Source organism: Vulpes vulpes, chromosome 15, assembly GCF_048418805.1.
Source record: "Vulpes vulpes isolate BD-2025 chromosome 15, VulVul3, whole genome shotgun sequence".
Classification (NCBI taxonomy): domain Eukaryota; kingdom Metazoa; phylum Chordata; class Mammalia; order Carnivora; family Canidae; genus Vulpes; species Vulpes vulpes.
Window position 1 is genome coordinate 118,146,245 of NC_132794.1, and position 27,314 is coordinate 118,173,558.

At 67.8% G+C, this 27,314-nt stretch overlaps 1 protein-coding gene and 1 long non-coding RNA gene across 3 annotated transcripts; both read left to right on the forward strand.

Annotated features, from left to right (window-relative positions):
• Window positions 1-22,899, forward strand: ADGRA1 (adhesion G protein-coupled receptor A1). Of its 2 annotated transcripts, XM_072740517.1 has the most exons (7): window positions 1-282; window positions 829-1,020; window positions 8,274-8,401; window positions 9,834-9,957; window positions 15,356-15,501; window positions 19,953-20,051; window positions 20,310-22,899. In XM_072740517.1, the coding sequence occupies exons 2-7, from the start codon at window positions 1,018-1,020 to the stop codon at window positions 21,526-21,528; spliced, it is 1,719 nt and encodes a 572-aa protein (XP_072596618.1). In that variant the 5' UTR covers window positions 1-282; window positions 829-1,017; the 3' UTR covers window positions 21,529-22,899. The 2 variants fall into 2 exon arrangements, with proteins under 2 accessions (XP_072596618.1, XP_072596617.1); XM_072740516.1 differs by lacking the exons at window positions 1-282; window positions 829-1,020 and adding an exon at window positions 5,208-6,809.
• On the forward strand, window positions 2,407-4,362 carry LOC112928790 (uncharacterized). Its single transcript, XR_003236786.2, has 2 exons — window positions 2,407-2,713; window positions 3,153-4,362. It is a non-coding gene; the product is annotated as an uncharacterized lncRNA (long non-coding RNA).
• Window positions 22,900-27,314: the final 4,415 nt, after the last annotated feature.

Sequence of the window (27,314 nt, forward strand, 5' to 3'; positions counted from 1 at the left end):
GTCGCCCGCCCTCCAAGCAGGCGCAGAGGCGGCCGCGGTCCCGCCCGAGCCCCGGAGGCCGCCCGCGGAGCATCGCCTCGCATGTCTGCCGCCGCGGGCTCTGACTCATCCCCTGGGCTGCGGAGCCCGCGCCGGGCTGCGGTCCCGCAATCTGTTGATCGGCGGACTCGCCGGCGGCCGCCCCCCGCCATGGCAGCCCGGCCCCGGGCCCCGAGCCCCCGCCGCAGCCGCTCGCCTCCCCGGGGCGCGCCGCGGCCGCTCCGGCTGCTTCTGCCAAAATAGGTGAGAAGTTGAGCTGCGGCTCCGGCCGCAGGGCGGGTGGGCCTGGGCGGGGGCGGGGGGCGCGGGACGAGGGCGCGAGGGGGGCCCGGACCCCAGCACCTGCCCCCTGCGGCTCCCGGCCCTGGGCGCCCCCCTCCCCGGGCTGGGGCGGCTCCCCCCACATCGGATCCGCCACGGAGCCCCATGCGGACGCTGACAACTTTCGGGCTCCCGGGGGCGAGCGGCTGGGCCCCGGGGGCGTCTGGGGGGCCACCCCAGCCCCCGTGTGTGCCGGCCCCACGCAGCTGCCTGTCAGGAGGCGGATCCCGGGTCTGCTCTGCTCCTGATGGAACCTGACGGACATGTCGCGGGGCTCTGAGCCCTGCCTTCCCCCCGCTGGAAAGGCTCCCGGGCGGGCGGCAGCGTCTGCTCTCACGTCCCGCCCCGGGTCCCCGGCAGCCGCTGCCGCTGCGTGCCCCGAGCCAGGGTGGGACGGCTGCATGGGGCCAGCGGGGGCTGAGGCCAGGGGACACTCCGCCCTGCCCTGACCGTCCCCTGTCTTCACAGATGGGGACGGCCTCTTGACCCTCACCCGCCCCACGGTCGCCCCGAGGCACCTGGCCCGGGGCCCGACCCCACGGCCACTGTGTGGGACCTTGACCTTCGGGTCGGCCATGGAGGCCGGCGGGGAAGAAGGTGCCACATAAGCGGCTCGGCGGCGACCCCCCTCCGTCCAGCACTCACTTCGCAGGGCTCATGGTGAGTACGTGCCCCACCGGGCAGCGGGGCCCAGCAGCGCCGAGGGCGGCCACCCCGTCGGTGGGGCCACCGCGCGGTCAGGTAGTGGCGTTTGGTCCCCGGTCCCCGGGGCTGCCTGCGGGCTGCTCTGATGTCGGCTCGCTCGGCGTCGATCATACTAATTAGTGGCAGGCGTGCCGCAATGTGGAGCCGTGGAGCCAGGGGAGGACACGCGGGCCTGCGTCCCTCCCCCAAGGCTCAGCCCCAGGACCCCCGGCTGGGCCCCCGCCCTCCGTCCCAGGCTGTCCTGCGGCCTTCCCACCGCGGCCCGCCCGCCCTTCCCCTCGGAAAGTTGGCCGAACGGCGGGGAGACGTGGGTGAGCTTCAGCAGCGCATACGGCAAACACGGGGTGGGGGAGACGCTTCTCTCGCCAGGAAAGGGGGCACGGCCGCTGTCAGCAGCGAGCAGGGCCACGGGGGATCGTCGTGAAGGCTCGTGCAGCCTCCGTGTGGTCGCTGCCAGCTTGGACCCTGGGAGGCTGGGGGCCGAGTAAATAATGCATTGTGTGTGCGTGTGCGTGTGTGAGGGACGGCGACCGCGGAGGGCCCAGAGCGCGTGCAGGGAATGCCAATGGCCACGGGACACGTGGCCGGCAGTGGCCGTGGCGCGGACGCCAGCAATGAGTCAAATGCACACCCGATTGTCTGCTTCCTAAGGGGGGGTCTGTCTGAGTCACTTGTTTCCTTCCTGTTCCGTTCGAGACGCGCAAACAAGGTCGGTGCTGGCTGCCAGGACTGAGCATCGCGCGTCCACACTGCCGCCCCAAGCCTCGCCGGCCAGGAGGACGCCAGACGCCCTAGAGGCTGTGCATCAGGCTCGGCGGCTCCTCGGGAGGCCACCAGCCTGGCCGGGCTCCCTAAGGGACAGCCTGTCGCCCGCGGTGCCTCACCCGACGCACCTGGGGCCTCTAGGTGGGCCTGGTTCTTGGCTTTTCGTCCTCAGGTTAGAGCCTTATTTGCAAAGTGGAGCCCGTTGTCGGCACACGGAGCGTGAGCCAGGAGGCCCGCAGGGGCCGGGGCAGGGGCGGGCCCAGCCGGAGCGGCTGCCCTGGCGCTTCTTGCTCTCTGACCCCGGCCCCCAAGCACGTCCACCCTGCGTCCCATCCCCGGTGATGGCGTCCATGCACAGTGCTGCCCCGGTCCAGCCTCTTGACACCGGCCAGTCCAGGACAGTGGAGACGGGCGGGTTACACTTGCCCAGAGGGTTTGGAGTCTTAGCAATTTGTTTGGTTTTTATTCTCACCCAATAACATTTTCACTGGAGAGTCTCCAAAGACATGGGGAGGCAGCCCCGCGTGGGGCAGCTCCGGTGCAAGCTTCACCCCTGGGGCCCAGGCAACACGGGGAGGACGCCCAGAGGCTGCGGCCAGCAGGGCGGCCCAACCTGCCCGGCCCATGCTGCCACACTCACCTGCGAGGCACCTGCCTCGGGCTGGCGGTCGGCTTCCCTGACGCCTGCGGTTGGCAATCAGCCTTCTGGCTCCTGGGTGATGCCACGTGGTCCCCTGGAGGCACCTGGGGGGCCCCACAGACGCTTGAGCCTCCCTCCTGGACGTGCGCCCCAGCTGCCCTTGGTGCTCCAGCAGGACCATGCACACACACACACCCGACACTCCCCAGCCGGGCCTGCAGGACCAAGGCCTCCATCACAGCTGTGAGCAAACAGAAGCGGACGTGCACTTGTGTGCGTGCACGTGAGCATGTATTGCCCGTGTGCACTTGTGTCTATGTGTGTGCATGTGTGTGCGTGTACGTGTGCACTTGTGTGTACATGTCTGTGTGTGCACGTGTGTGTGTAGTACATGTGCACGTGTGCGTGTGTACTTGTGGTGTGTGCTTGTGTGAGCGTGTGTGTGCATATGCACGTGTATATGTGTGCGTGTGTGCACGGGCAGTTGTGTGTGTGCATGCGAGTGTGCATTCAGCAGCCCCGCTAGTGTCCAAATTCAAGCAGCGACTAAAATGCATGTTCCTTTGCACCTCGTGATCCTCCGTGAGCTTCACACTTCCTCCCCCACGGGAACACGTGACAGGCGCCAGAAGGGAGTAAGAAGTTGTCCAAAGTTGTGCACTTTCTCCCTGTTTCCTTTCAGCATGTGGGTCTGGTGGCCTGAGGAGCATGTGGTCACCACGTTCACGCTGCACAAGCTCTGCCTTCCAGCCACATCTCCCGAGGCCACGAGGTGTGCTGGGGACTCCCCTGGTCGCTGGGACGCCAAGCGGATCTCAGAGGACAAGATTCCCCACTTACTGATGCTGAGCCTCGGGGCCGAGACCTCCCTTGGGTGGCTTCTGTGTGACGTGGCCCTGGCCCAGCAGGTGCCGGCAGCAGCCCAGGACCCCGCAGAGCCCCACCTGCCCTGAACTCGGGCTGGCCTCCGTGTCGCCGGACTGTCCTTTGCCACATCCAGCAGGGGCTAGATAGAAAGCAAGGCCTGCCCTGGCTGTGCTCGGAGCACAGGATCCCAAGGACACAGCATGCTCAGGACACCCCTTTTCTGCACAAAAGCACCCCACATTTGAAAAGCCAACAGTGGAATTGAGACCCCTGAAAAGACCAGGGGTAGCTGCAGGGCGGAGACGCAGAAGCCTGGCTGGTGCCCACCACACTGCTGCGTAGGCAGAGCCGGGCAGGACCCAGCCTGGCCTGTGCACACACCACAGCTCGTCAAAGCTGCACCCTCATAACCTCCAGCCGGCCACACAAGGCGCCTGTGGCACGTGCAACCCCCTGCAAGCGCCTACAAACACCTGCAATCACCTGAAACCACTTGCAAGCACCTGCAGGCACCTGCAAACACCTGCAAACACCTGAAACCACCTGAAACCACCTGCAACCACCTACAAACACCTGCAAGCACCTGCAAACACCTGCAATCACCTGAAACCACCTGCAACCCCCTGCAAGCACCTATAAACACCTACAATCACCTGAAACCACCTGCAAGCACCTGCAGCCACCTGCAAACACCTACAGTCCCCTGAAACCACCTGCAAGCACCCGCAAGCACCTATATACACCTGCAGGCACGTACAAGCACCCACACCCCACCCGCTGTCCCCTGTGCTACTCTTCATTCGGCCTCATATTTAAGGTTCTAAAAACTTTTGAGCTTACCTTCGTCCCAGAAATGTCCCCCCTACGCCCACCTGAGCATTACCCTGAGGCCGGCAGCCCGGCCAGCAGGCGAGCCTGTGCTATTTCCCACACTCCCCTCCCAGAGAAAAGTGTAACACGCTGTACAAATGTGATGTCCAATTAGGGTAATTTGTGCTCCAAATGAATAAATTACTTACCTTTTGCCTCTGCCTTTCCCCCGGGACGCTGCCGCGGGAGGCTGACAGATCGATGAGCCGCGATGATCGTTAAAAACACGAAGGACGCCAGAGACCAGTAACGGGATCCGTCTCAGTCAGTCCGGAGCGGAGGCAGAGGGGACGCCGGCACCGTCCGCGTCTCCGGGCCGAGGCGGCCCCTTCCCCACCCCGCGGCCGGCACAGGCCCCGTCAGGATCGGACGACAGCACCTCCTTCCTCCTTCTTCTTGTCTCTCTCTCAACATCCGAGTCGACTGTTTGCAGAACATACCAAAAAGGACACATCCCCTCAAATAATAACACGTGCAAGGAAGGTAAAGCCTGAGAGGAGGGGGAGCACCAGCCAACCCGGCCGGGCTCTGAGCCTCCGGGCTCCGTGGGAGCACGGGCCCGTCCGAGGGAACACGGAGCCCGGATTTGGCAGGAGGCGCAGCGTCTTCCCCAGGCTGGGCCGCGGCAGGAGGGCATCTGCGGCCTGAGCCCGGCGTCTCCGTGCGGGCCCGTCCGCACCCCAAGAGGACCCTGTCCGTGGGACGCTAGTGAAGCAGGTCCTCCAGGAGGAGCTGGGACACGCGTGAACTTTAACATATAAAATACCTCCCTTTCGCATTACCTACTTGGAGCTTTAAATGTCACCTCAAAAATGTAGAAAAGGCACAGTCAGTGGGGAACTCGGAGGAGAAACCCAGGAGCCCCGATGGTTGAGGCTCCGTTTCTCATAAAGCAGATGTTGCTGCCACAGAGCTCGGGGCCGGGAAGCTCCCCCCCCCCCCCCCCCGGCACCACCTCACTCAAAACCTGGCCCTGGGCTGAGGAGCCCCCGAGGCGGGTGCATGGGGCCTGCGTGGGGCCTGCGTGGGGCCAGGGGCCGTTCCCGGGAAGCGCTGCGTCTGGAGCATCGCCCGGAAGCATCATCCGGCGGCACGACCGGGGCCTAGTTTCCTCGGTGGGTGGGACTTGCTGAGCGTGATGTCTCCAATGCAGGCCTGGGCGCCACAGGGGGCATGGGGCGCAGGGCACGGGGCTGGGCATTGCTGCTCTGGGACAAGTGCTTGCTCCCTCGGCCCCCGCCCCCGCCAGGACTCGGGGCTGCCACGCAGCAGGAGGGCGCGGGCCTTGGGCGAGCAGTGGCAGCACCTGGCAAAGCCCCCAGAGGGCTGTGCCCACCCCTGGCCCCTACCCGAGGCACTGGCTCCGCACTCAGGGAGCCCGTCCCAGCAGCCAGGGCGCCTCAGGTCAGGAGCGTCAGGGTGTTTAGACCCCGGATTAGAAGCCACTTCTCTGTGGCAGGGACTACGACGCGGGCGAGGGCCTGGGCGTATCTGGGGCGTGCTGAGGCCTGTCGATGGCCTGCCAGGCTTCCTCCCAGTGGGCAGCGGGGAATTCCAGAAGGAACGGCCACGAGAAGACGATTCCGTATCAGGATCAGACCAGGAAAGCGTGCCCTCCTCGACTTTTGCAGCGATTTACAATTGGCAGGAGGCTGAAGGTGACAAGCGTCAGAACCCTCGTCCCCCCAGGGCCACAGGGAGGGTCCCTCGCGCTCAGAAGTTGGGATGGAGTCGGGACGCAAGAGCACTTCCAGCAGGCGGGGAGCCGAGGGGAGCGGCGAGCCCGGGAAGCCCACAAGCCGGCCACGACCTCCCGGCCCCGCTCCGCGTCTTCACCGGCACAGCGGTGCCCCGGGGACGCACGTTCACGCCGCGGGACAGAGGCCCGGCAGGTGTGTGCCCCGGGGAGGAGCCTGCGCAGTGGCCAGGCGGCCCAGGCCGGCGGGCCCTCCACGTGGCCCTGCCACCGCGAGGCTGGCGTCCTTCGGCTGTCTTCCCTCCTGAGCTCATGACGCCCTGGCACTTGGGGTTTGGCGTCCTATGCGCGTCCACACCTGCCCTCAGGCTTCCTGGCGCGCCGCCATCGGGCACAGTGACACGTGCTCCCGCCTCGGCTGCAGCTGGCCATGTGCTGGGGCGGGGATCCCACTTCTGGCTTCGAGAGTCAGTCGGTCCTCCCGCGCGGCCAGCTGGAAGGAGTCCCTTGGTGTCCAGGTCGCTCGGCACCTTCTCCCTGGTGACGGGACTCCATCTGCTGTTGCCAAGACCGCTGGGAGCTCTCCTCGGAAACGTCCCCCGGCAGAGCCAGATCGGGGTGCAGAGGCCACGGCTGGACCCCAGGGTGGCCCTCGCGGTCCCTGGAAATCCCCAACAGCCCGGGGCCTCGTCTTCGCTGCCCCGGCAGGATGTGGTCCACCAGGAAAGCTCTGGGACGCGGCGCCGTCCCGGCCGGGGCGAGCCCAAGCCCTGCGAGGGCCAGTTTCTCTCCTTTTCCCGCGTGACTCAGGCCGGGCGCCCTCCTGGAGGAGCACTAGCCGCTTCCTGCCGCCCTCACTGCCCCGGGAGGGGCCCATCGCGCACCCAGGTCCCGCGTCAGCCTGGGGTGGGTGCACCCGCCTCGGGCACGGCTGGCGAGGCTGCAGACCACCCCCTCCCCGCCGGCCACCAGCCTGTTGTCACAGCTGGACGGCTCAGCACGCTCTCACGGGGCCCCGGGCGGCCCTCTAGGGCACCAGCGTCCACCTGCCTCCCACAGCGGGGCACGTCCGGGCCGTGGGAGCAGAGCGGGTGGCTCAGAGCAGGAGCCCAGAGGCCAAGAAAGGGTCTCACGCTCTGACCCTCTGACCTGCAAAGTGGGAGCAGGAGCAGACCCCCGTCGAGCGTGCGCATCTGCCGCGGGGGCCGTGACCGGCTCGGGCGGGGAGGGCATGGCCATAACCGGCCCCAACCCCCAGCCCCCCGAGCCCGCTAAGACGCGACCCGCCCCTCAGTCCTAGAGCCTGGAAGTCCAAGGTCCAGGAGTCGCAGGTCTCCCCCGAGGCCACCCCGCCGGTCGTGTACACAGCCGCCTTCTCGCCGTGGCCTCCGACGGCCTTCCCTCCGGCAGGTCCTGGGCGCGTCTCCCTCTGCTAAGGACGCGGGTCCTATGGAACCAGGCCTCGCCCTATGACCCCCCGTGACCTTAGTAGCCCCCCTGAAGGCCCGTGGAGTGCGAGGGCTCCAGCCGCTGAGCCGTAGGGCCCCGTTTCTGTCCACAGCCCGGCTTCCCTGTCCCGCGGCAGTTACAGCACACGACGGGCTGGAACACTGCTCCGTGCGGGTCAGAGGTCGGAGGTCAGAGGTGCCCGAGGCCAGGCTCCCGACTCCCAGCCTCCCTGCCTCCTGTCTCTGCACCTCCGGAGCCCGCAGCAGAGGAGGCTCTGCACCCTTGGGGCCTGCTCAGCGCACAGAATCAGCAGGTTGGGAGCGGGGTGCCCGGCGCGGTGTGCACGGCCGCCCGCACCCCCTGAGCTTGGTTGGCGCCTCTTCTATCGGCGACGTCTCGGGAACCCGGGCCCGGGGCCCGGAACCCCAGGGTGGCCTGTGCTGACCCCGCAAGAGCTCACCTCACCCCCTCGCAGACAAAGAGACAAAATGCCCTCGGTTCACACGCCAGCCGGGCCCTCGCCCCTCAGCCTCCCGTCCCCGTCGGGAGACGTGCCCCCCCGACCCTGGGTCGGCGCGCTCCAGAGGGCCCAGCCACACGGCCCCGTCACGGCCGCCGCCCTTTCCCCACCGGCCCGAGTCGGCTCAGGGGCTGGCGTGATCCCGGGGAGCACAATCTCCCGGTGCCGGGGCGGGTGGGATCCAGGGCACCTGCCGTGTGCTGCTGCCTCTCTGCTGCCCGCGCCCTCACCCAGGTGGGCCCCAAGGGAGCGGGGCGCCCGTCACAGATCTCCACCCAACTCAGCAGACACCTCTGACGGCCTGCAGGGGCGAGGCCGGACCTGGGGGCAGCCTGGCGGCTCTGCCGGGCGACTCGTTCCCTGGCCACTTGGCCCACACGGCCTGTCTGTGTTCTTCCCAGGATTTGAAGACTGTCCTCTCCCTGCCCCAGTACCCAGGGGAGTTCCTGCACCCCGTGGTGTACGCCTGCACCGCTGTCATGCTGCTGTGCCTCCTCGCCTCTGTCATCACCTACATCGTGCACCAGAAGTAAGGCCCCGCTTTGCCTCGGCATCGCGTGCGTTTCCCCGCACATGCAAGCCCACCCTCACATAACAGGAGGTCCCGGAAGGTGCTTCAGATTCGCCTGCCTAGCACCAGGGGTGGCCCGCTGCAGCGGAGGGTGGCCAAGCGCTCCAGGACAGCCATGCCCTTCAGACTAGGCCTCCACCAGGGTCTTCTCACAGTGGCCTCCGTGTTCTTACCAAATCTGGTGACCTACGTCTTCCTCCGACGGCGCAGGGTCAGCTCAAGAGCCCACACACTTGGGAAGTTACCGTAGCTGCCAGAACTCTCCCCACCTTTGCATTGCGCCCTTTAGCCTGGGGGGAGGGGGTCTAGTTGCTTTCCTTCTGAGCTGGTTTCCTGCCACCTCTGCCTGCAGGGAGGATGACCTGGGAAATGTGAGGAGTCTCGGACAGGGTCAGGGCCAAGCTCATAATCAGTCAGGAGCAAAGCCCAGACTGTGGCCATAACCACAGTGATGAGAAGAGGCTTGGGTGTGTCCAAGGTCAGGGTCATGGGGAGAGGCTTGGGCATGTCCGAGGTCATGGTTATGGGGAGAGGCTTGGGCATGTCCGAGGTCAGGGTCATGGGAACAGGCTTGGGTGTGTCCAAGGTCATGGTTATGGGGAGAGGCTTGGGCATGTCTAAGGTCATGGTCATGGTCAGAGTCTTGGGCATGTCCAAGGTTAGGGTCATGGGGAGAGGCTTGGGCGTCTCTAAGGTCATGGTCATGGTCAGAGTCTTGGGCATGTCTAAGGTCATGGTCATGGTCAGAGTCTTGGGCATGTCCAAGGTCATGGTTATGGGGAGAGGCTTGGGCATGTCTAAGGTCATGGTCTTGGTCAGAGTCTTGGGCATGTCCGAGGTCAGGGTCATGGATATGTCAGGCTGGGACATGTCCCAGGCCATGAAGACACTGTGGCCATCGTCAGAGTTCTAGGCATCAGCTGAACCAATCTCTGTGGTGGCCACAGCCTGGGTGAGGCCTGGTCACGGCGATGGCCGGGGCAAGTGTGGCTGTCGGGGTCTTGCTAACATTCAGTCAGGACAGGCCTCTCCACAAAGAGGGAAGACGTCCGTCTGGGGAACGAGGAGGTGAGGCCGGGGGGTCCCTCCCACCGTCTGTCTCTGTGACCAGACTAGTCAGTCTCGGGGCTCAATGTCAGCATCTGGCCAATGAGTAGCTTGGAGACTTCTCAAACCCCTTCCCGTCAGAGCGCTCCAGACAGACGTAACACAGAACGACCCACCGGCCACTCACTGTGTCCTCCCTCCGCCTGGCCCTTGGGGTGCGCTCCCCCGACCCCCGGTCACCCCGAGAGGCCTTCAGCTCCGCCCCGTGTGGACGGAGCACGGCATCTGGGGAGGAGGGCTGACTTGCACGCGGGTCCTGATGGGAAACCTCCATTTCCCGCAGCGCCATCCGGATCAGCCGGAGAGGACGGCACACGCTCCTGAATTTCTGCTTCCACGCGGCGCTGACCTTCACGGTGTTTGCCGGCGGCGTGAACCGCACCAAGTACCCGATCCTGTGCCAGGCGGTGAGTGCTGTCCGCGTCCTCATTTCGCTACAGATTTGAAGCGTTTGTCCACCCTGCTACCAAGGGGGCATCTGTGCCAACGGTCTTGCTCACGTAAGGACCCTGCGGCGTTGTCCAGACGCGTCCCCGGGGAGGGCTCGGCGCCCCCGCGCCTGAACCACAGCCTCTCCACACGAGGCCCCCGGCCTCGCTCACCTTTGGCTCACGTCGGCTTGCGGGGGCCTATGGTGACACGCTCACTGGACGTCCGCCGTCCGGCCAACGTGTCGGTCCCAGGAACAGGGCCGGAGCTGTCCCCCCCGGAGGTGGGGGCGGCAGGGGCACGAGAAGGGCTCACCTGCTCCCGCAACCGCGGCCACGTAAGGCTCTGGTCAGGGCCGAGCTGCCCACCCCCCGCGCGGAACTCGGGAAGGTTCTGCTCCGCTCTTCAGCGCATCCAGCCTTGAGAACAAGTCACCAAGGGGTCTTCGTCCCCCCTGTGGCCTCACGTGGCTTTTCTCTCCAAGGGGAGCAGACCCATTGGTTCCAACAGGGCGCAGGAGAGGCCCTTCTCCAGCGGGCAGCCGCTTCCCTGTGCTGCTCACCGCGGCCCCCGGCACAGGACGAGTGACCCCAAACCCGGGGTGCTCTGTGCACTCCCCCCTCCAGCTCCCACCCCACCTCCTGCTTGGGCCCCAGATCAGCCCAGGGGGGCAGAGACCTCTAGGTGGACAGTGGCCTCTACATAGACAGTGACCTCCAGGTGGACAGTGGCCTCCACATGGACAGCAGCCTCTAGGTGGATAGTGGCCTCTAGGTGGACAGTGGCCTCTAGGTGGACAGTGACCTCCATGTGGACAGCGGCCTCTAGGTGGACAGTGACCTCCAGGTGGACAGTGACCTCCAGGTGGACAGTGACCTCCATGTGGACAGCGGCCTCTAGGTGGACAGTGACCTCCAGGTGGACAGTGGCCTCCACATGGACAGTGACCTCTAGGTGGACAGTGGCCTCTATGTGGACAGTGACCTCCAGGTGGACAGTGACCTCCATGTGGACAGCGGCCTCTAGGTGGACAGTGACCTCCAGGTGGACAGTGGCCTCCACATGGACAGTGACCTCTAGGTGGACAGTGGCCTCTATGTGGACAGTGACCTCCAGGTGGACAGTGACCTCCATGTGGACAGTGGCCTCTAGGTGGACAGTGACCTCTATGTGGACAGTGACCTCCATGTGGACAGTAACCTCTAGGATGGACAGTGACCTCTATGAGGACAGTGACCTCCAGGGTGGACAGTGACCTCTAGGTGGACAGTGACCTCCATGTGGACAGTGACCTCTAGGTGGACAGTGACCTCTAGGATGGACAGTGACCTCTAGGTGGACAGTGATCTCCATGTGGACAGTGACCTCTAGGTGGACAGTGACCTCTAGGATGGACAGTGACCTCTATGTGGACAGTGACCTCTACATGGACAACGGCCTCTAGGTGGAAAGTGGCCTCTATGTGGACAGTGACCTCCAGGTGGACAGTGACCTCCATGTGGACAGTGGCCTCTAGGTGGACAGTGACCTCCATGTGGACAGTGACCTCTATGTGGACAGTGACCTCCATGTGGACAGTGACCTCTAGGTGGACAGTGACCTCTAGGATGGACAGTGACCTCTATGTGGACAGTGACCTCCATGTGGACAGTGACCTCCAGAGTGGAGAGTGACCTCTAGATGGACAGTGGCCTCTAGGTGGACAGTGACCTCTAGGATGGACATGACCTCTAGGATGGACATGACCTCTAGGTGGACAGTGACCTCCAGGGTGGACAGTGACCTCTAGGATGGACATGACCTCTAGGTGGACAGTGACCTCTAGGATGGACAGTGACCTCCATGTGGACAGTGACCTCCAGAGTGGAGAGTGACCTCTAGATGGACAGTGGCCTCTAGGTGGACAGTGACCTCTAGGATGGACATGACCTCTAGGTGGACAGTGACCTCCAGGGTGGACAGTGACCTCTAGGATGGACATGACCTCTAGGTGGACAGTGGCCTCCAGGGTGGACAGTGACCTCCACATGGACAGTGACCTCCAGAGTGGACAGTGACCTCGAGGTGGACAGTGGCCTCTAGGTGGACAGTGACCTCCATGTGGACAGTGACCTCCAGAGTGGACAGTGACCTCTAGGATGGACGTGACCTCTAGGTGGACAGTGACCTCCAGCGTGGACAGTGACCACCAGAGTGGACAGTGACCTCTATGTGGACAGTGGCCTCTAGGAGGACCGTCTCCTCCAGCACCCAGGCAGGAGCCGGAGGGGGGCTACCCCGGGGACCAAAGAGCATCTTAGCGAGGACCCGCGTCTTCGGTCTGTCAGCGGGTGCGCCTTCCTGGGCCGCAGCAGGGATGGCGAGCTGGTCCCCTCCAGCCGTCGTTCTGGGAGGTCAACACTGGCTGAGGGCTGCAGGGGCTGCTGGGACCTACTCACCCGACAGCCAGGGGCGCTGGTGCCGCCCTTGGTGGGGTCCGCGCGACAAGACGACCTGGCCCTGGCACAGGTGGCAGGCGACGCCCCGGGGGACGCTGCTCCGCAGAGGTGCCTGGAAAAGAACGGGAGTGAGGGCCGGCTCCGAGCCCTGGCGCCTGCGGCCCGCACGCCTGCCCCACACCCCCGGCCGGCCACCTCCTGGGCCCCGCGCTTGGGCCGCAGCGAGGAGCCGCCAGCGCGCACGTGGAAGCACGCCGAGGGGCGGCAGCACATCTGGGGCGCCTGGGCACGGGCGTGGGAACGGCCGGCCCGTGAGCGCCTGCTGAGGGGCAAGCCGTGAGCTAGACCGCGTGTTCAGGTCACACTCGGCCACACGAGCGCGCCCCGAGCCGGGCCCCTGGCGGTGAGGAAGCGCCGCTCCGGGCCCCGCGGCTCTCGGCCCCCGGGGCCCACTCCCCCCGAACACCCGGGAGCCTTGCCCACGCTCCAGCCTGGGTGGCGAGCCCCGGAGGCCAGGGTCCTCCTCCACGTGGGGCCCGGCGCCTACGGGCAGTCTGGGGTCGGCCCGGGCCCGGCCGGGTCCCGAGAAGCCAGGGCAGGAGAGTGAGGTTGGCGTGAGAAAAGGCCGCTTCACGGAGGAGACAGTCCTCCCGCGGGAGGCCGCCCTGGCCTCCACCCCTGTCCACGAGGCAGCAGGGCCCGGGCTCCCTCGCGCGCTCGTTTGCCAACGTGCATCGGGACCGGACCCTCCCTGGGGAGCAAAGCCCCTGGAGCTCTGCGGTGCCGCCCAGCTCTGCAGTGGGGACGAGGGACAGAGGGCCCCGTGGGCCCCGTGGGCCCCGTGGGCCCCGTGTGTGGGCGGGAGGACAGAGCTGGGGCCCGGCGAGCCGGTGGGAGGAGCCCGCAGAGCCGTCGGGGGGACCTTCTGCCCGGGACTCCTCTGCCATTTCTGGAACGCGGCCGCATGCCCCGAGACGCCAACAGTCGGTCGCTGCTCCGGAGGCTACGCCCGGCCCGCCCGGCAGCAGGCGGCTGGGAGGCGGCTTTCCCGGCCGTGGGGCCGCCTTTGGGCCGTGCAGGTGCGGGCGAGGCCAGCGCTGGAGCCTGGGCTGGGCCAAGCGGGTGCCCTCCCCATTTGGGGCTCGTCCACTCCCCTGAGGGCCGAGGGACAATGGCAGAGGAGGGAGGGATCCCGTCCCGGCCTGTGCGGCCGGGGACATCGGTCTCCGTCCCTGGACGCAGCTCTCCCCGGCCACCAGCCTGCCCCCTGTGGATTCCACATGTCGCAGCCTGCATGTCTCCACGAGCTCACGTGTCCTCCCCAGGCCGCAGCCAGGCCCCCGCCGCACAAGGGACAGCTTGCCACCACCCTGGCGCCTGGACGCGGGCCGCCCTGGACCACCTCCCTGCCGGGTGCGGCTCAGACCCCAACTCATCGTGCGCATCGTGAGACGATGCGCAGCATGTGGCCCGAAGCTCTGCTCGGCCGGGAACATGCAGTTGCTGCGGCCACCAGGGTACCGGGCGTGTCATTAAAGTCCTAAGTGACATCCCGAGCACAAACGCGATCGGCTGGAGGTCCCACATGATGATGTGCGTCTGCGGCCCGGGACGGAAGGCAGGGCGGGTCCCTGTGACCTCTCCAAGCGTCCAGAGGCGGCCTCGCGCCTTGGCGCCCTCCTGCAAACCAAACAAGCGAGTGAGCCCGAGGACGAGGCTCGGGGCAGCCGGACAGCGGCAGGGCCAGCCCTCATCCCCCGAGGACCGTGAGTGTCCGTGGTCACCCGGGACGACGCCGCACAGCTGCCCCCGGACAGAGACACCCTGCGTCCCTCAGCTGAGGGCTGGGCCGACGTGGCCCTTTCTCCCTCCGGCTCAGGTGCGGAGGGCGCTGGCCCCCGGTCCCGGGGCGGGTGCAGCCTGCGGGAGGCCCGGGCGCCCCTCAAGGCCGCCGGCTGAGGGCAGGCGGGACTTGGCGCAGGGAGCGCACCTGGAACCGCACACCGCACCCACCCCGGTCTCAATGACGATTCTAGAGCTTTCTTTTTTATTTTTTAATATTTTAATTATTTATTCATGAGAGTCACTGAGAGAGGCAGAGACACAGGCAAGGGAGAAGCAGGCTCCATGCAGGGAGCCCCATGTGGGACTCGATCCCGGGACTCCGGGACCCTTGGCCAAAGGCAGGCGCTAAACCGCTGAGCCACCCAGGGATCCCCGATTCTAGAGCTTTCTAAGAAGTGAACGTGGACCCTGGAGTTGGCAACGTCAGCTCATTCAGAGAATCTCGGCATTCCTTAGACCCGCGGGCCCTGTGCAGTCACAGCCACGATCGACTCGTCGTCGTGAGATGTCCGGCTGTGGCTTCACAGGTGACCTTGTTTTCCGGAGGCAGGTGGAGACGAGGGAGGGGGTGCGCGATAGCTAACGAGGCGAGGGAGGCCAGGGCATGCGCGGGGCAGCTGCGGACGGCGTGGCATGGGGAGTGGGCTTCAGCGCCTGCCACACCCGCGCCGGCCCCCGGAGAGCCCGCTGCGGGACCCCGCTCCACCACGTGGCCCCTGTGTGGCCCCGAGCCCACAGGACGCCCTCCCTGGAGCCCTCCGGGCCCACGTCCGGGACACGCCGACCGCACACACAGGGCACGCAGGCCCGAAGGGCGGGCGCCGAGTGCACGCTGCCGAGGGCACACACATGGCCAGCCTCACGCGGACCCCCCGGGGGATCGTGTGCACGGGTCCGTGTGCGCCCAGCCCCGGCTCCCCGCGGGACAGCAGAGCCAGGCCGGGTGCCCGCGCACCTCCCTGTGACGCGGGACCCCATGTGCCCTCATCCCGGTCGCCGGTGGCTGTCCTGAGGATGCAGGGGGAGCGGGAGGGTCAGACCCAGGGGACCGCACGGGTTCCAAGGCCGCAGCTGACCAGCCTCTCCCCTGCAGGTGGGCATCCTCCTGCACTACTCCACGCTGGCCACCATGCTGTGGATCGGGGTGACCGCCAGGAACATCTACAAGCAGGTGACCAAGAAGGCCCCGCCGTGCCCGGGCGCAGACCACCCGCCGTACCCCAGGCAGCCCCTGCTCAGGTAGCCAAGCACGCGTGCCCGGCCTCCCGCACCCCCCGGGCGCCCGCAGCCACCAGCTCTGGGCTCCCCTCCGGGGCCTCAGCAAACGGGCTCCAGGGAAATGGGTCAAGGGCAGCCCAGTGTGCACAGGTGGCCAGGGTGGGGGTGGGTGCTGGGGCCGGGGGCCAGGGACGGGACGTGGGGGTGCTGGGCCGCAGCCGAGTCAGCGGGGCCGGGGGCCAGTATGCCCACCAGGGGCTGTGGAGACAGCTCGGGGGACGCGTCACTGCTCCGGGCCTGCCCAGGGCTCACACGTGGACCTCAGCGAGCTCAGGCACCGGCTCCTAAGCTGGGAGAAACTGAGGCGGCCCAGGCGCCAGCCCCAGGGTGACCACGGGGCCTGGGCCTCCCGAGGCTGGGGGGCAGTTATTGGTCAAGCTGGGAGGGTGCCGGGAGGGCAGGTGGTCGCCGTGAGGGGCAGCTGACACCGCTATCGGGTTGTGGCCTGGGCCCTGGGTCACGGACACCCAGCCCCCTGGACGGAGCTGGTCCAGGACCAAACTCCAAGGGGCATCTGGGAAAACACCTCCGTGCACCTGCCGGCGGAGGATGCGCCGACCCCCGGGGCTTCCCGACGCTGCAGCCCGCGGGCCCGGCGCCTCACGTTCCAGGGCCCCGGAGCCTCTGCTGCCCACTCAGCCCAGGGAGGCAGGGGTTCCCTGCTGGGGCGCCCCCATTCCTGGGTGTAAGAATCCGTCTCAAAATGATTGTCCTGGTCTCTACTTGATGGAAGAACACGATGGCAGCCTCAGAACATTCTGGCACCTTTCTGTCCGACGGCATCACATGCACAAAATGAACCAGGCTCCCAGGTGCTTCTGGGAGCAGAGGCCCCAGGGCTCGGGGGACAAGTGCCCTGTGGGTCGGGGCTCAGGGGGCTCTGGACCAGCAGGGGTGGGCTTGGGGACCGTGTAATACATCGGCCACATTAGACCCTCACTGTGCCGTCTGGAAACCACTGTCACCTGTCCCCTGTCCCCCGTGTCCCCTTCTTAGTACAAACAGCCTGACCCTGGGGGGCAGGGGGGACACGGGCTCTGGGCTGGGCTGCGGGCCTGCCCCCTTCACCGCCTTCTCCGCCCAGGCCCTGCCCGGGGCTGCTGGTGGGGCCCCACCGCTGGCGCCTGCCTTCCTCCCTGAGCCCCGCCCCTCGTGTGCCCTCCCGCTGCAGGCCCCGTCCAGCCGGAGGCGTCCTTACCAGCGATGCCCCCCCGGCGGCCCCCGGCCCCCCAGGCCCCCTTCCCAGCAGGGCCCATCAGCAGGAATGTCCCTCCCGAGCCTTCCGGGGAGGGGGGAGCCCCTGCTCGGGCTGCTGGGCCCCGGCCAAGGCCGAGAGAGCGGCCGGAGGCCCCGCAGAGCCTCGGGGGGCAGAGCAGGGGACACGGTCAGCGGCGGGCAGGGCCTCCGTCTCACTTCTGACGACAGATAAAAGGAAAGTGGTCGTGGGTCAGGACCCGGTGTGTGCCCCCGAGCACGCGGCTTTTGGAGAGACGAGGGCCCAGTCGTCTAACCGCTGACCTTGGCCCCGCTGCCAGGTGGCCCCAGGGCTGTGGCCCACGGGTCTGCCAAGGGCCCCGCTGTCCCTGTGGCCGTGCTGGGGTCTGCACGCCCCCTCCGCGCAGCTTTGGGGGAACCAAACCCGTTTAGATGGTTCACGGCCACTGCAGCCGCGTGACCTGGAATGTGGAGCAACCGGGGCGTCCTTGCCGGGCGGACGGCCTGCCGGTCTGGGAGCCCGCGTCCCCGTGTGGGGCCGGCCTTCGGGCGGGCGGCTCAAGGGGCACAGGGGGCGCAGGGTCTCGCGTCGCAAGGCTGATCTGTCTATCCCGCGTCCCTTCCCTCCTGCGTGGATAGTAGGATCCTTCGTCCATTTCTGGGAAAACAGCCCCTGGAATTTCGGTGGCGCCAGCCTGGGCCCCACAGAGCCCGTAGGGGTCACGGATGGGCCCACGCCCACAGCATCCGACGCTCCCAGCCCCCAGCAGCATCCTGCACCGCCCGGGCCGGGCTCCCTGCCCATGGACCGTTTTCACGCGACTTTACCGGGATCGTCTCCTTCATCATCTCTTTGGGTCGAGCGTCACTCACGGGTCAAAACACAACCGAGTCGCGTGCACAGGCCTTGTGTCCGGAAGATCCGCTGCGCTTGCTTGCGAGCTCGGGGAGCTGCCCGTGGGTCCCTAGGATCTTGCGTCCGCGGTCCTGTCATCGGCCACGGGACACCTGTCCAGTGAGGACGCGTGTCTTCCCGCCTGGTGGCTCAGGCCGGGCCTTGGGACCATACGAGCCCCTCCCTCCCTCCCTCCCTCTCGCTCTCGCTCCGGGTCGGTGCGGCCAGCGGCTGACCACTTCTGCAGGCGGCTCTAAAGGACCCGCGTGGGGTTCATCCACGTCCCGGGTGGCTTTCCTGTCCTCTGACCTGACGACCTCTGCCCCTGTTGGCCCCGGTCCCCGCAGCCCAGCTGCCGTGCGCTCACTCGTCTTTCCTCCACTCGTCTTCCCTCCCGTCCCTCCCGTGCGGCGCTGGCCCAGTCCCCTGAGGTCCCAGGGGCGATGCTCCCTCCCATGTGGGCTCCCTGGGCGCCGGGTCCCCCGTGGGCTGTGCTGACGCGGACACGCAGGGGCCTTCCTCTCTCTTTCCCCTGAAGCCTGGGCGCGGGGGCCCCGGGCGTCTCCCGTGGACCCGAGCTGCCGCCTCTGCCTCCCGTCCAGGACGAGGGGGCCCTCGGGCTCCGCTTCACCACCTGTTTTCTGGTTTTACCTCTTTTCTCCCTTCTCCTCCTCCTTTCTTGTCCTGTTTCCTTCTTTTGAATTATTTTAATATTTTTCTACATTTCGTTTTATCTCTTAGCCCTTTGCCTATTAGTTTTCGGTGTTGCCTTGGGGATCAAAGTCCACGGACTCTTCCCGTATCTTTGGAGTGAGAGTCACGCTGGTCCGTGCAAGTGTGCGCAGGAGCCCCCGCGGGGCCTGCCCCCGCCGTCCGCGCGCCCACACGCCCTGGCAGCTCTGCTCGGCAGCGTGGCGCTTCTTTACACAACCGTATACGTGTGTTTTAGGGAAGAGAAGGCAAAGTGTTCCGTTTGTCCCGAGGTCTGGCGTCCGGGTGCCCCGTTCCCCCGGTTTCAGTCTGGTGCAGTAGCCCTTCAGCCTGAAGGTCGCAGCGCAGCGTTTCCCGAAGGCCAGCTGGTGACACATGCGCTCAGTTTTATTTTTGTCAGAAAGCGTCTGTATTTTTCCTGTTCTGAAGGACACGTTGTCTGCATATAGAATTCGGGGAGGCACAGAGTCCCCGGGGTCGCTGGGCTCCCACCTGCAGGCCTGGGACCCGTGTCATCCCCTCGCGGGGGACAAAGAGCCGTGGTGCCCGCCGGGAGCGTGGGGCATCGTCCGCCAGCTGCCCCTCGCCCACGACCCTCACCGTGGGGCCCGGAGCTCTGGTTCCTCCAGGACCCGGCCTGGGGGGGCCCTAGAATGCCCCCAGGGGGAGCTGCTGGCTCAGGCCCTGCTGCCAAGGTTGGCCAGGCCCAGAGTGGGGCCAACTCCCGTCCACACGGGTCACTGACCTGGGGCGGGGTCAGAGGTCAGATGCGCCCCAAGCAGCGGAGAGGCTGCAAGGCAGGGCCCTGGGTGTGAGGGGGGGAGAAGGGAGGGGGAGGGCGAGGGGGAGAGGAGGGCTGGGCAGAGGCCCCTCTGGGGAGTTACAGGGGAGGGGGTGTTGGGGGGGCGTGCAGGGTGGGGGTTTGCAGGGCGCTGGGCTGGGGGGAACGGAGCTACCTGGCCGGTGGCAGGAGTTGCAGGGGGGGATTACATGGCAGGGCGGGGTTTGCCAGGCATGGGGGGCGGGGAGCGGGGGGTTGCGGGGGTGGGGGGGGCGCGGTTATGTGGCAGGGTGAGTGGTTGCAGGGGGAATGCAGGGCAGGGGTTGGGGGTGGGAGGGGGTGTGCAGGACTGGGGGGCGAGGAGGGGGGGAGTTGCGGGCGGGGTTTGTGGGGGGTGGTTGCGGGGTCGGGGGAATGCGGGGTGTGGGTTGCGGAGCAGGCAGGGTGCAGGGTGAGGGGCTACGTGGGGGGGGGGGGCGGGGGGGCAGGGCGGGTGGAAGTTGCGGGGCCGAGGTTGCAGGGGGGAAATGCGGGGACAGGGTGTTTACAGGGTGGGGTTTGCGGGGCAGGGGTGTGTGTGCGGGGGCCGGGGGTCGCAGGGTGGGTGGGGGTGGCAGTGATGCAGGGCTGGGGGGTGTGGGGCGAGGGAGGTGGAGGTTGCGGGGTGGGGTTGGCGGGGTGGGGGCGCAGGGCCGGGGGTCCAGGGCCGGGGGTGCAGGGTGGGGTCCAGCACAGGCCCCCGTTGCCCACAGAGGGCTGGACGGGGGCTGGGGCGGCTCCGCAGGCACCCAGCGGCCCTCCGCCCCCCAGGTTTTACCTCGTCAGTGGAGGGGTGCCCTTCATCATCTGCGGGGTCACGGCTGCCACGAACATCAGGAACTATGGGACGGAGAGCGAGGACGTGCCCTAGTGAGTCCCCCTGCGCCCGTGGCCCCTCCCCGCCCAGCGCGGCTCCTCTGCAGCCGCCGAGGGTGCACACCCAGCACCCAGCGCCCAGCACCCCTTGCCCTCAGCTGACCTCTGCTCCCCGGGCTCCAGCGCCGGGCACAGGCCCACGGCCCCTGAGGTGGGAGGGAGGGGTGAGGGCCCGCCAGCAGCGGGAGGTGTGGTCTGCCCCCCATGCCCCCTCCTCATGCCCCCCCTCACGCCCCCCCCCCCCCCCCGCAGCTGCTGGATGGCCTGGGAGCCCAGCCTGGGCGCCTTCTACGGGCCGGCGGCCTTCATCGCCCTGGTCACCTGCGTCTACTTCCTGGGCACCTACGTGCAGCTGCGGCGCCACCCGGAGCGCAGGTACGAGCTCCGGGCACGCGCGGAGGAGCAGCAGCGGCTGGCAGTGCCCGAGGCCCGCCACAGCCCCAGCGCCCGGCCTGGCTCGCTGCCCGCCTGCGACGCCCTGGCCGCCTCCCTGCTGCAGAACGAGCACTCGCTGAAGGCCCAGCTGCGGGCCGCCGCCTTCACGCTGTTCCTGTTCGCGGCCACCTGGGCCTTCGGGGCCCTGGCCGTGTCCCAGGGCCACTTCCTGGACATGGTCTTCAGCTGCCTGTACGGCGCCTTCTGCGTGACGCTGGGGCTCTTCGTGCTCATCCACCACTGCGCCAAGCGGGACGACGTGTGGCACTGTTGGTGGTCCTGCTGCCCCTCCCGCGGGGACGCCCACGGCGCCAAGCTCGGGGCCTGCCCCGCGCTCGACACCAACGGGGACGCCCTGGGGCACGCGGCCTGCCTGCAGGACTCGCCGTGTCCGGGGAAGCCGCGGGGCTTCGGCCCCCCGCCCGCCGGCCACTGCAAGATGACCAACCTGCAGGCCGCCCAGAGCCACGTCAACTGCCTGTCGCCAGCCACGCCGTGCTGCGCCAAGATGCACTGCGAGCAGCTGATGGAGGACGCGGCCCACGTCCACGTGCACGAGGAGGACGCCTTCGGGCACGACCCGCACCTGCACAGGTGCCTCCAGGCCAGAACTGAGCCTCCCTACTTCGGCCGGCACCGGGCAGCCGCGGCGGAGGAGTACGCCTACCACATCCCGTCCAGCCCCGACGGCAGCCCCCGCAGCTCGCGCTCGGACAGCCCCCCCAGCTCGCTCGAGGGCCCCGTGGGGGCGCACGCGCTGGCCTGCTGCGCCCAGGCCGACCCCTTCCCCTTGGTCAGCCAGCCCGAGGGCAGCGACGCGGGCTCGGTGCTGTACGGCTGCGCCCTGCGGCCGGGCCGGGAGTCGGCCCACGGCCCGCCGCACTTCGAGATGCTCCGCAGAACACAGTCCCTGCCCTTCGGCGGCCCCGGCCAGAACGGGCTGCTCAAGGGCGACTTGTGTGAGGTCCTGTCCTTCAGCGCCAACGGCATGGGCAACATCCGGACGGGGCCGTGGAAGAACGAGACCACCGTGTAGCTGCCCCGCCCCGCCCCACGCACGCGCCGGGCAGAGCCGGCCCCCAGGGGAGGCCAGCGGGGCCGCTTCTCAGAGCGGCTGGCGCCCCTGACCTGCGCTGCGACGGACCCAGCGGGAACGCGCGTCCGGCCGCGCCTGCTTCCGCTAACCCTGAGGCCGGACGGGCCGTCCGCGTCCCGGTCACTCCTGGCCCGCGGCACCCAGTCCCCGGGGCAGCCCAGGAACCGAGCAGGGAAACACCCGCGGCGCCCGGCGCCTGCCCCGCCAGCCCTGCCGCGACAGGAGGTGCCACCCGGTTTCTCCAGCGTCTAGTGAGTGTGTCATTAGGTCTGGTTCCAAGGCACGGGCAGCCTGCTGGTCGGCACAGGTGCCCGGGACCTGGGCAGTCACCGCTGGCCCCTCGCCGGCCCGTGTCAGAGTCGGGGGCCCCCATCGCCGCCTCTGCCTGCAGCGGCCGCCCTGGGGGCGTCACGGACGCTGGGGCTTGTGACTGTGATGCGGGTGCACGTGCGACCGGGCTCCGGGGCGCTGGCTGGGGTCTTTGAGGGGCCGCGTGCCTTCGGAAACGCCCAAAAGCCCTTCAGATTCACCTGTTGCGCCAGCCTCTGTCAGGACCGTACCCCACCCCACGAGGTCACTAGGGCTGGGAAGAGGGGGGCTGGCATTTCCAGGAACACCCGGGCATGACGCCCTGACTCAGGACGGGTGTCAGGACAGTGTGTGAAGCGAGGCTCATCCCGCGGGCAGGGCCACGGATAGAGGCCCGACCTCCCGGGGAACACGTGTGCGGGACTGTGCACAGCCAACCCCTCCCCCCCCCAGCCCCACGCACACGTGCAGACACGCGTGCACACACCACACACATGTGTGCGTGGCACATTGATGCACAGGTGCATCGTGTGTGTCCACACCTGCACACGTGCGTGCGCATACACGCACTCAGCACTCAGCACTCCATGTGCACGCACAGCCCGCGTCCCCAGGCATCGGAGCGCCCGTGTCATTGCCCCGCACGGACGTCGTCTCTGTGGCCACGCTCTGGGCGGGGGCTCCACCAGGCGCAGGCCCGTCCTACCGCACGCCTGGGGGACAGGGGTGTGTCGGGGTCCGAGGGCCACCGCTCAGCATCTGAGCACGAGGACCCTCGCTTCCCAGGATTCCCGTAGACCTGACGACGTCCCACGCGCGCCGCGAGCCCCGCGCATCCTCATAGGCCACCCGGACGGGCCGCCAGGTGACCGCCCGGCAGTGTCCGCCTGTCCGGCCGGGCCGCCTGCTTCCGTAGCCGAGAGGACCCAGAGAGCCGACGCTGTGCTGTGTACACGCTGTAGATGCACACCTGTCAGACAAAATACAGTATTTTGCACTGTTTGCCCTTGTGAGGCTGGTTAATGGCATCACGTGCGTCTGTCGTCCTCGGTGGGGGCTCCTGCTTCCGCACGTGGGGACCGGGCGGGGCCGGCACCCAGGGAGGCTGCTCCACCCCGACCCTCCGGGCCCCTGGGAGGCGGCCGCGGTCCTCCCTGCCCCAGCGGCCCGGCCGAGCGGAGCGCACCTCCCCGACTCAAACCAAAGAAATTCAACATTAAACATTAAATCTCGTGTTTCGATATCGGTTCAGCCTCCTGAGTCCACTTGGGGCGGTGTTGTGACCTGCTCCGTCTGCCTGGCACCTCGTCAGGGCACCCAGGCCTCAGTGCACGACACGGGGCACGTTCCAGGAGGATGCGGGACGGAGGTCAGGGACGGGGCCAGGGTCTCCGGTCTCACGGCGTGTCCCCTCCTTCCCTTGTCTACACGTGTGTGTGTGTGTGTGTGTGTACACGTGTGGGTGCTGAGAGCTGCGCGTGTGCTGCCCTCTGAGAGCGTGTGAGGTGCATGGTGGGCCCGAGTAGCTGCCCGGGGGAGGGACGCCACGCTGACCCCATCAGCCGAGGGCCCTGGAAGCCCAACGGGCCTGAAGAGCGTCCCTCCGGCGCTTGGAGCCAAGGACGCGGACGGTCAGTGCTGGGCGCCGCCTCGGTGTCCGCCCCGCTCCCCGTGCCGTCCGCAGCAGCCGCGCACCTGCCTGCGCCCAGGATGCTCACCTGGAGGCTCCGCCCCCGCGGGCACGGCCGACTGGATGAAGGCTACCCCGCGGCCCCTGACTCCTCCGAGAAGCCTCCGGAGCCCCCTCCGAATGAGGGACCCCAGGGCCTTCACGCTACGGGGAGCCCCTCCAGGTCCCTGGGGAAGGGGCAGGATCGGGGCTCAGGGCCAGCAGCGTCCCCCCCATCACCCCACGGCCCCCCTGCCTGCCTGGGGCTCTACATGTTGGTCACAGTAGCCCTGAGCCCCCAGGAGCCCCGTGAGCGCCAGCTGTCTGGGGGCCAGAGCCCAGGAGAGCCTCTGGGGTGCGCCTCGTGGCACAGGTCACACCTCCAAAGGCAGCTGTGCAGGCGCTCCCACGAGGTGCCAGGCTGTGCGCGGGGCTGGGGTGGCAGCCTGCCCTCGCACTCAGGGCCCTGGGCGGACACGGAGCCGCACGCAGAGCCGGGTCTGTCGCCAGGCTGCCCCCCTTCCCTGTGACCCCCGGGGTCTCTGAGGGGGGGTTACCGCCGGGCTCAGGCTGTGTGTGTCCTCGCTTGGAGCTCGGCCGCAGCCTCCCGGGGACTGCCGACCCCCCACCCGCTCGAGCCGGGGCCTCCCTCTCACCTTGTCCCCGGGGGTGTCTACGACCCAGGGGCTCCAGTAGAAGCTGATATTACATGATTTATTATCACACAGGCACCTTCGGGTTATAACTTTCCTGTTGGATCCAAGATCAAAGAACGTTCTGGGCCCACAGGTCGGGAAGGGGGGGCGTCTGGCTGGGGTGCAGGGCAGCTCTGCGTGTGCAGGGATGGGTGTGTCTGGAGGTGGGGACGGGACAGGGCAGGAGTCCCATGAGGACACGGGGCACGCTCACACGTGCACACCCACACACCGAAGGCTTCATCCCCGCCCATCCTCCCCCAGCAGCTCCCTGAGGCCCCACCTCCAACCCCACAGGCCTGGGGGCCCTTGCCTCCCGTAACCCCCGGCTCTGGGCCCGGAGAAGGGAGCCAGTTCCCTGCAGGCCCCCAAGGCCTGGTCAGGCTCCTGCCCCCAGGGCCACAGAGGCTGGATGGAAAGTGGGGGGCAGCTCCTCCTGCCAGATGGATGCAGCTGGACGCTGGGCACCCCCTCTGTGGAGCCCCGGGTGCTGGACACTGAGCACCCCCCTCCATGGAGCCCCGGGTGCTGGACACTGAGCACCCCCCTCCATGGAGCCCCGGGTGCTGGACGCTGAGCACCCCCCTCCATGGAGCCCCGGGTGCTGGACACTGAGCACCCCCCTCCATGGAGCCCCGGGTGCTGGACGCTGAGCACCCCCTCCATGGAGCCCCGGGTGCTGGACGCTGAGCACCCCCTCCATGGAGCCCCGGGTGCTGGACGCTGAGCACCCCCTCCATGGAGCCCCGGGTGCTGGACGCTGAGCACCCCCCTCCATGGAGCCCCGGGTGCTGGACACTGAGCACCCCCCTCCATGGAGCCCCAGCCCCAGTCCAGGTGGAGAGCAAGCAGACCGGCCGTGAGGGCTGAGCCCCCGCAGGTGGCTGCGCCCACACGACCCCCCCAGGTTGTGCAGCCCCCGCCCTGGGCTGCAAGGTCGGTGGTCAGGAGCAGAGAACAGACGGAGAAAACCCACAGGGCCCTGTGTGCGGGAGGCCCAGGGAATGCAGCGCCCGGGGACAGTGGGGCCCGAGGACACAGACATCGCAGTGGGCACCGCAGGTCACCCCCATACCAAACACGTCCCCGCATCACACGGCAGACGCCACCTCAGGCTGAGCGTCCAGGCCAGGTGTGAGCCCCCGGGGACCTGAGGTCGCCCCAGACCTGGCTCCGCCCCCCGGGGGCTGGTGTCGCCGCAGCACGTGTCGCTGGGCCACACCGCACACAGGGACGCTGGTTTTGGGGGAACGCGGTGGGGAGCCCGCGAACACGGGAACCACCCCCGACAGCCCGTTCAGAAGCCAGCAGGACGGCACCGCACCAGGAGGACGCCTCAGCCCCGCAGCCCCCCTCACGGGCGGGGCCGCAGCCTGGCCCAGGGCTACTGGGGGCCTGACCCCCCCCCGCCCCCTCCCCAGCTGGCCCCGGGTCACACCGTGACACAGGCTCCGCCACGGGGCCACTCGGGGACATCACGGCAGCCGAGGGCCACCCCCGCTGCAGGGCTGGCTCGGAAATTCACCTGCAAGGGTCCCTGTTTCATGCAGGTTGACGTCTCCACTTCTGGAACCTGTGCCCGCGATCGGCGTGAAACAGCAAAGTACAACTTCTCGGGCCTTTACTGCCTTCCCTCCCAGGAGCCCTCATCTGAGGGCTGGGCCCTGATGTGTGTCCTCACTGCCCCCGCGCGGGCACACGGGGTGGCCCTGCCCACTGCCCTGCTGCTCTCCCCGCAGATCCACGCGGTTCAAACGAGTACAGCTCAGGGTGTCCTCATCCCTCCGTAAACCCTAGAAACTCATCCGTAGGCCGTGGGCAAGAAACGAGGGAAAGACATGGGGGGGCACGCCCAGGCCCTGCTCGGCTGCTGCTCGGCTGCCCTTGCTCCTCGGCACCAGGGACCAAGGACGGACGAGGTGAGGCTCATGGTGGGCCGGAGGCGGGAGGTGCCCGGGGCCACCCTGAGCACATGTGCTGGCCGAGGGCAGAGTGGTCCCCAGTGGGAGGCAAACCAGGACAAGTGTGTGACCGTCTGTCTCCTGGGCCTCAGATGTGCTGGGTCTCCACCGCCGGGGCTGGGGTCTACACCGCAGGGGCCGGGGTCTCCACTGGCAGGGCCTGGGTCTCATTGCGGGGTCGGGCCCGTCGTGGGTCAGGTCCTGCGCTGGGTGCGCTGCCACCGTCTTCCTGGCTCTCTCCTGTGTTCAGTCAGGGGCTGGCTCGGGTCCCACTGCTGGAGAAAGGTCCTCCCCGAGGGCCGCACCCGCGTCCACACTGCGCTCAGCGCAGGGCCCACACCTGCCCCACAGCTGCCTGACACGCAGGAGCCTGCACTGCCGCGGCCTCCGCCCTGCGCTGCTCTCAGACACGGTGGGAGCGAGACCAGGAGCTGGGGCCCCTGGGATCCCCGCAGGAGGCATCGGGGTGGCCGGTCAGCTGCCAGGCCCCGGGCTCCGGCCTCGCAGGCCAGCAGGACGCTCGCTGAAACCGGACGGCTTAGAGGGAAGCTCCGAGCCCAGGAGCCAGGCCCCGGGAGTTGAGCAGTCGAGTGAGGACAGTCCGTCACCACGTGCACCTCGGGGCCTCGGGGCCGTGACAAGGACCCAGGGGTCTGCCTGCCACACACCCTGCACGGAAGCTGGAGGCCTGTGCTCCCGCCCTGCTCCCAGCTGTCCCCAGGTGTCCCCTCCCCAACCCCAGGACTCACAGACAACAGGCCTGAGGTCCAACTCGGGGCAGGCCAAGCCTCCCCTCACCCACACACCCCGAAAAAGAAGCACCACCTGGAAAACCTGCTCCTTCCCCAGAACTTACCCAGAAGTCCGAGCGAGAAGGTGCAAGAAAGGGCCCCCCACACCCCGCGATGACCTCACAGGCGGCCCGGCTCGGAGACCCCACCTCTGGGGAGCAGAGGGCGCCCCTGCAGCCGCGGCCCAGCCCGAGCTCGGTGGAAGGCACGTGACCTGGGAGGTCCTGGGATCGCGCTCAGCACACGCTGGCAGGCACCAAAAGTTCTGTCATCGGACCGGGACACCCTGTTAAAAAATCTA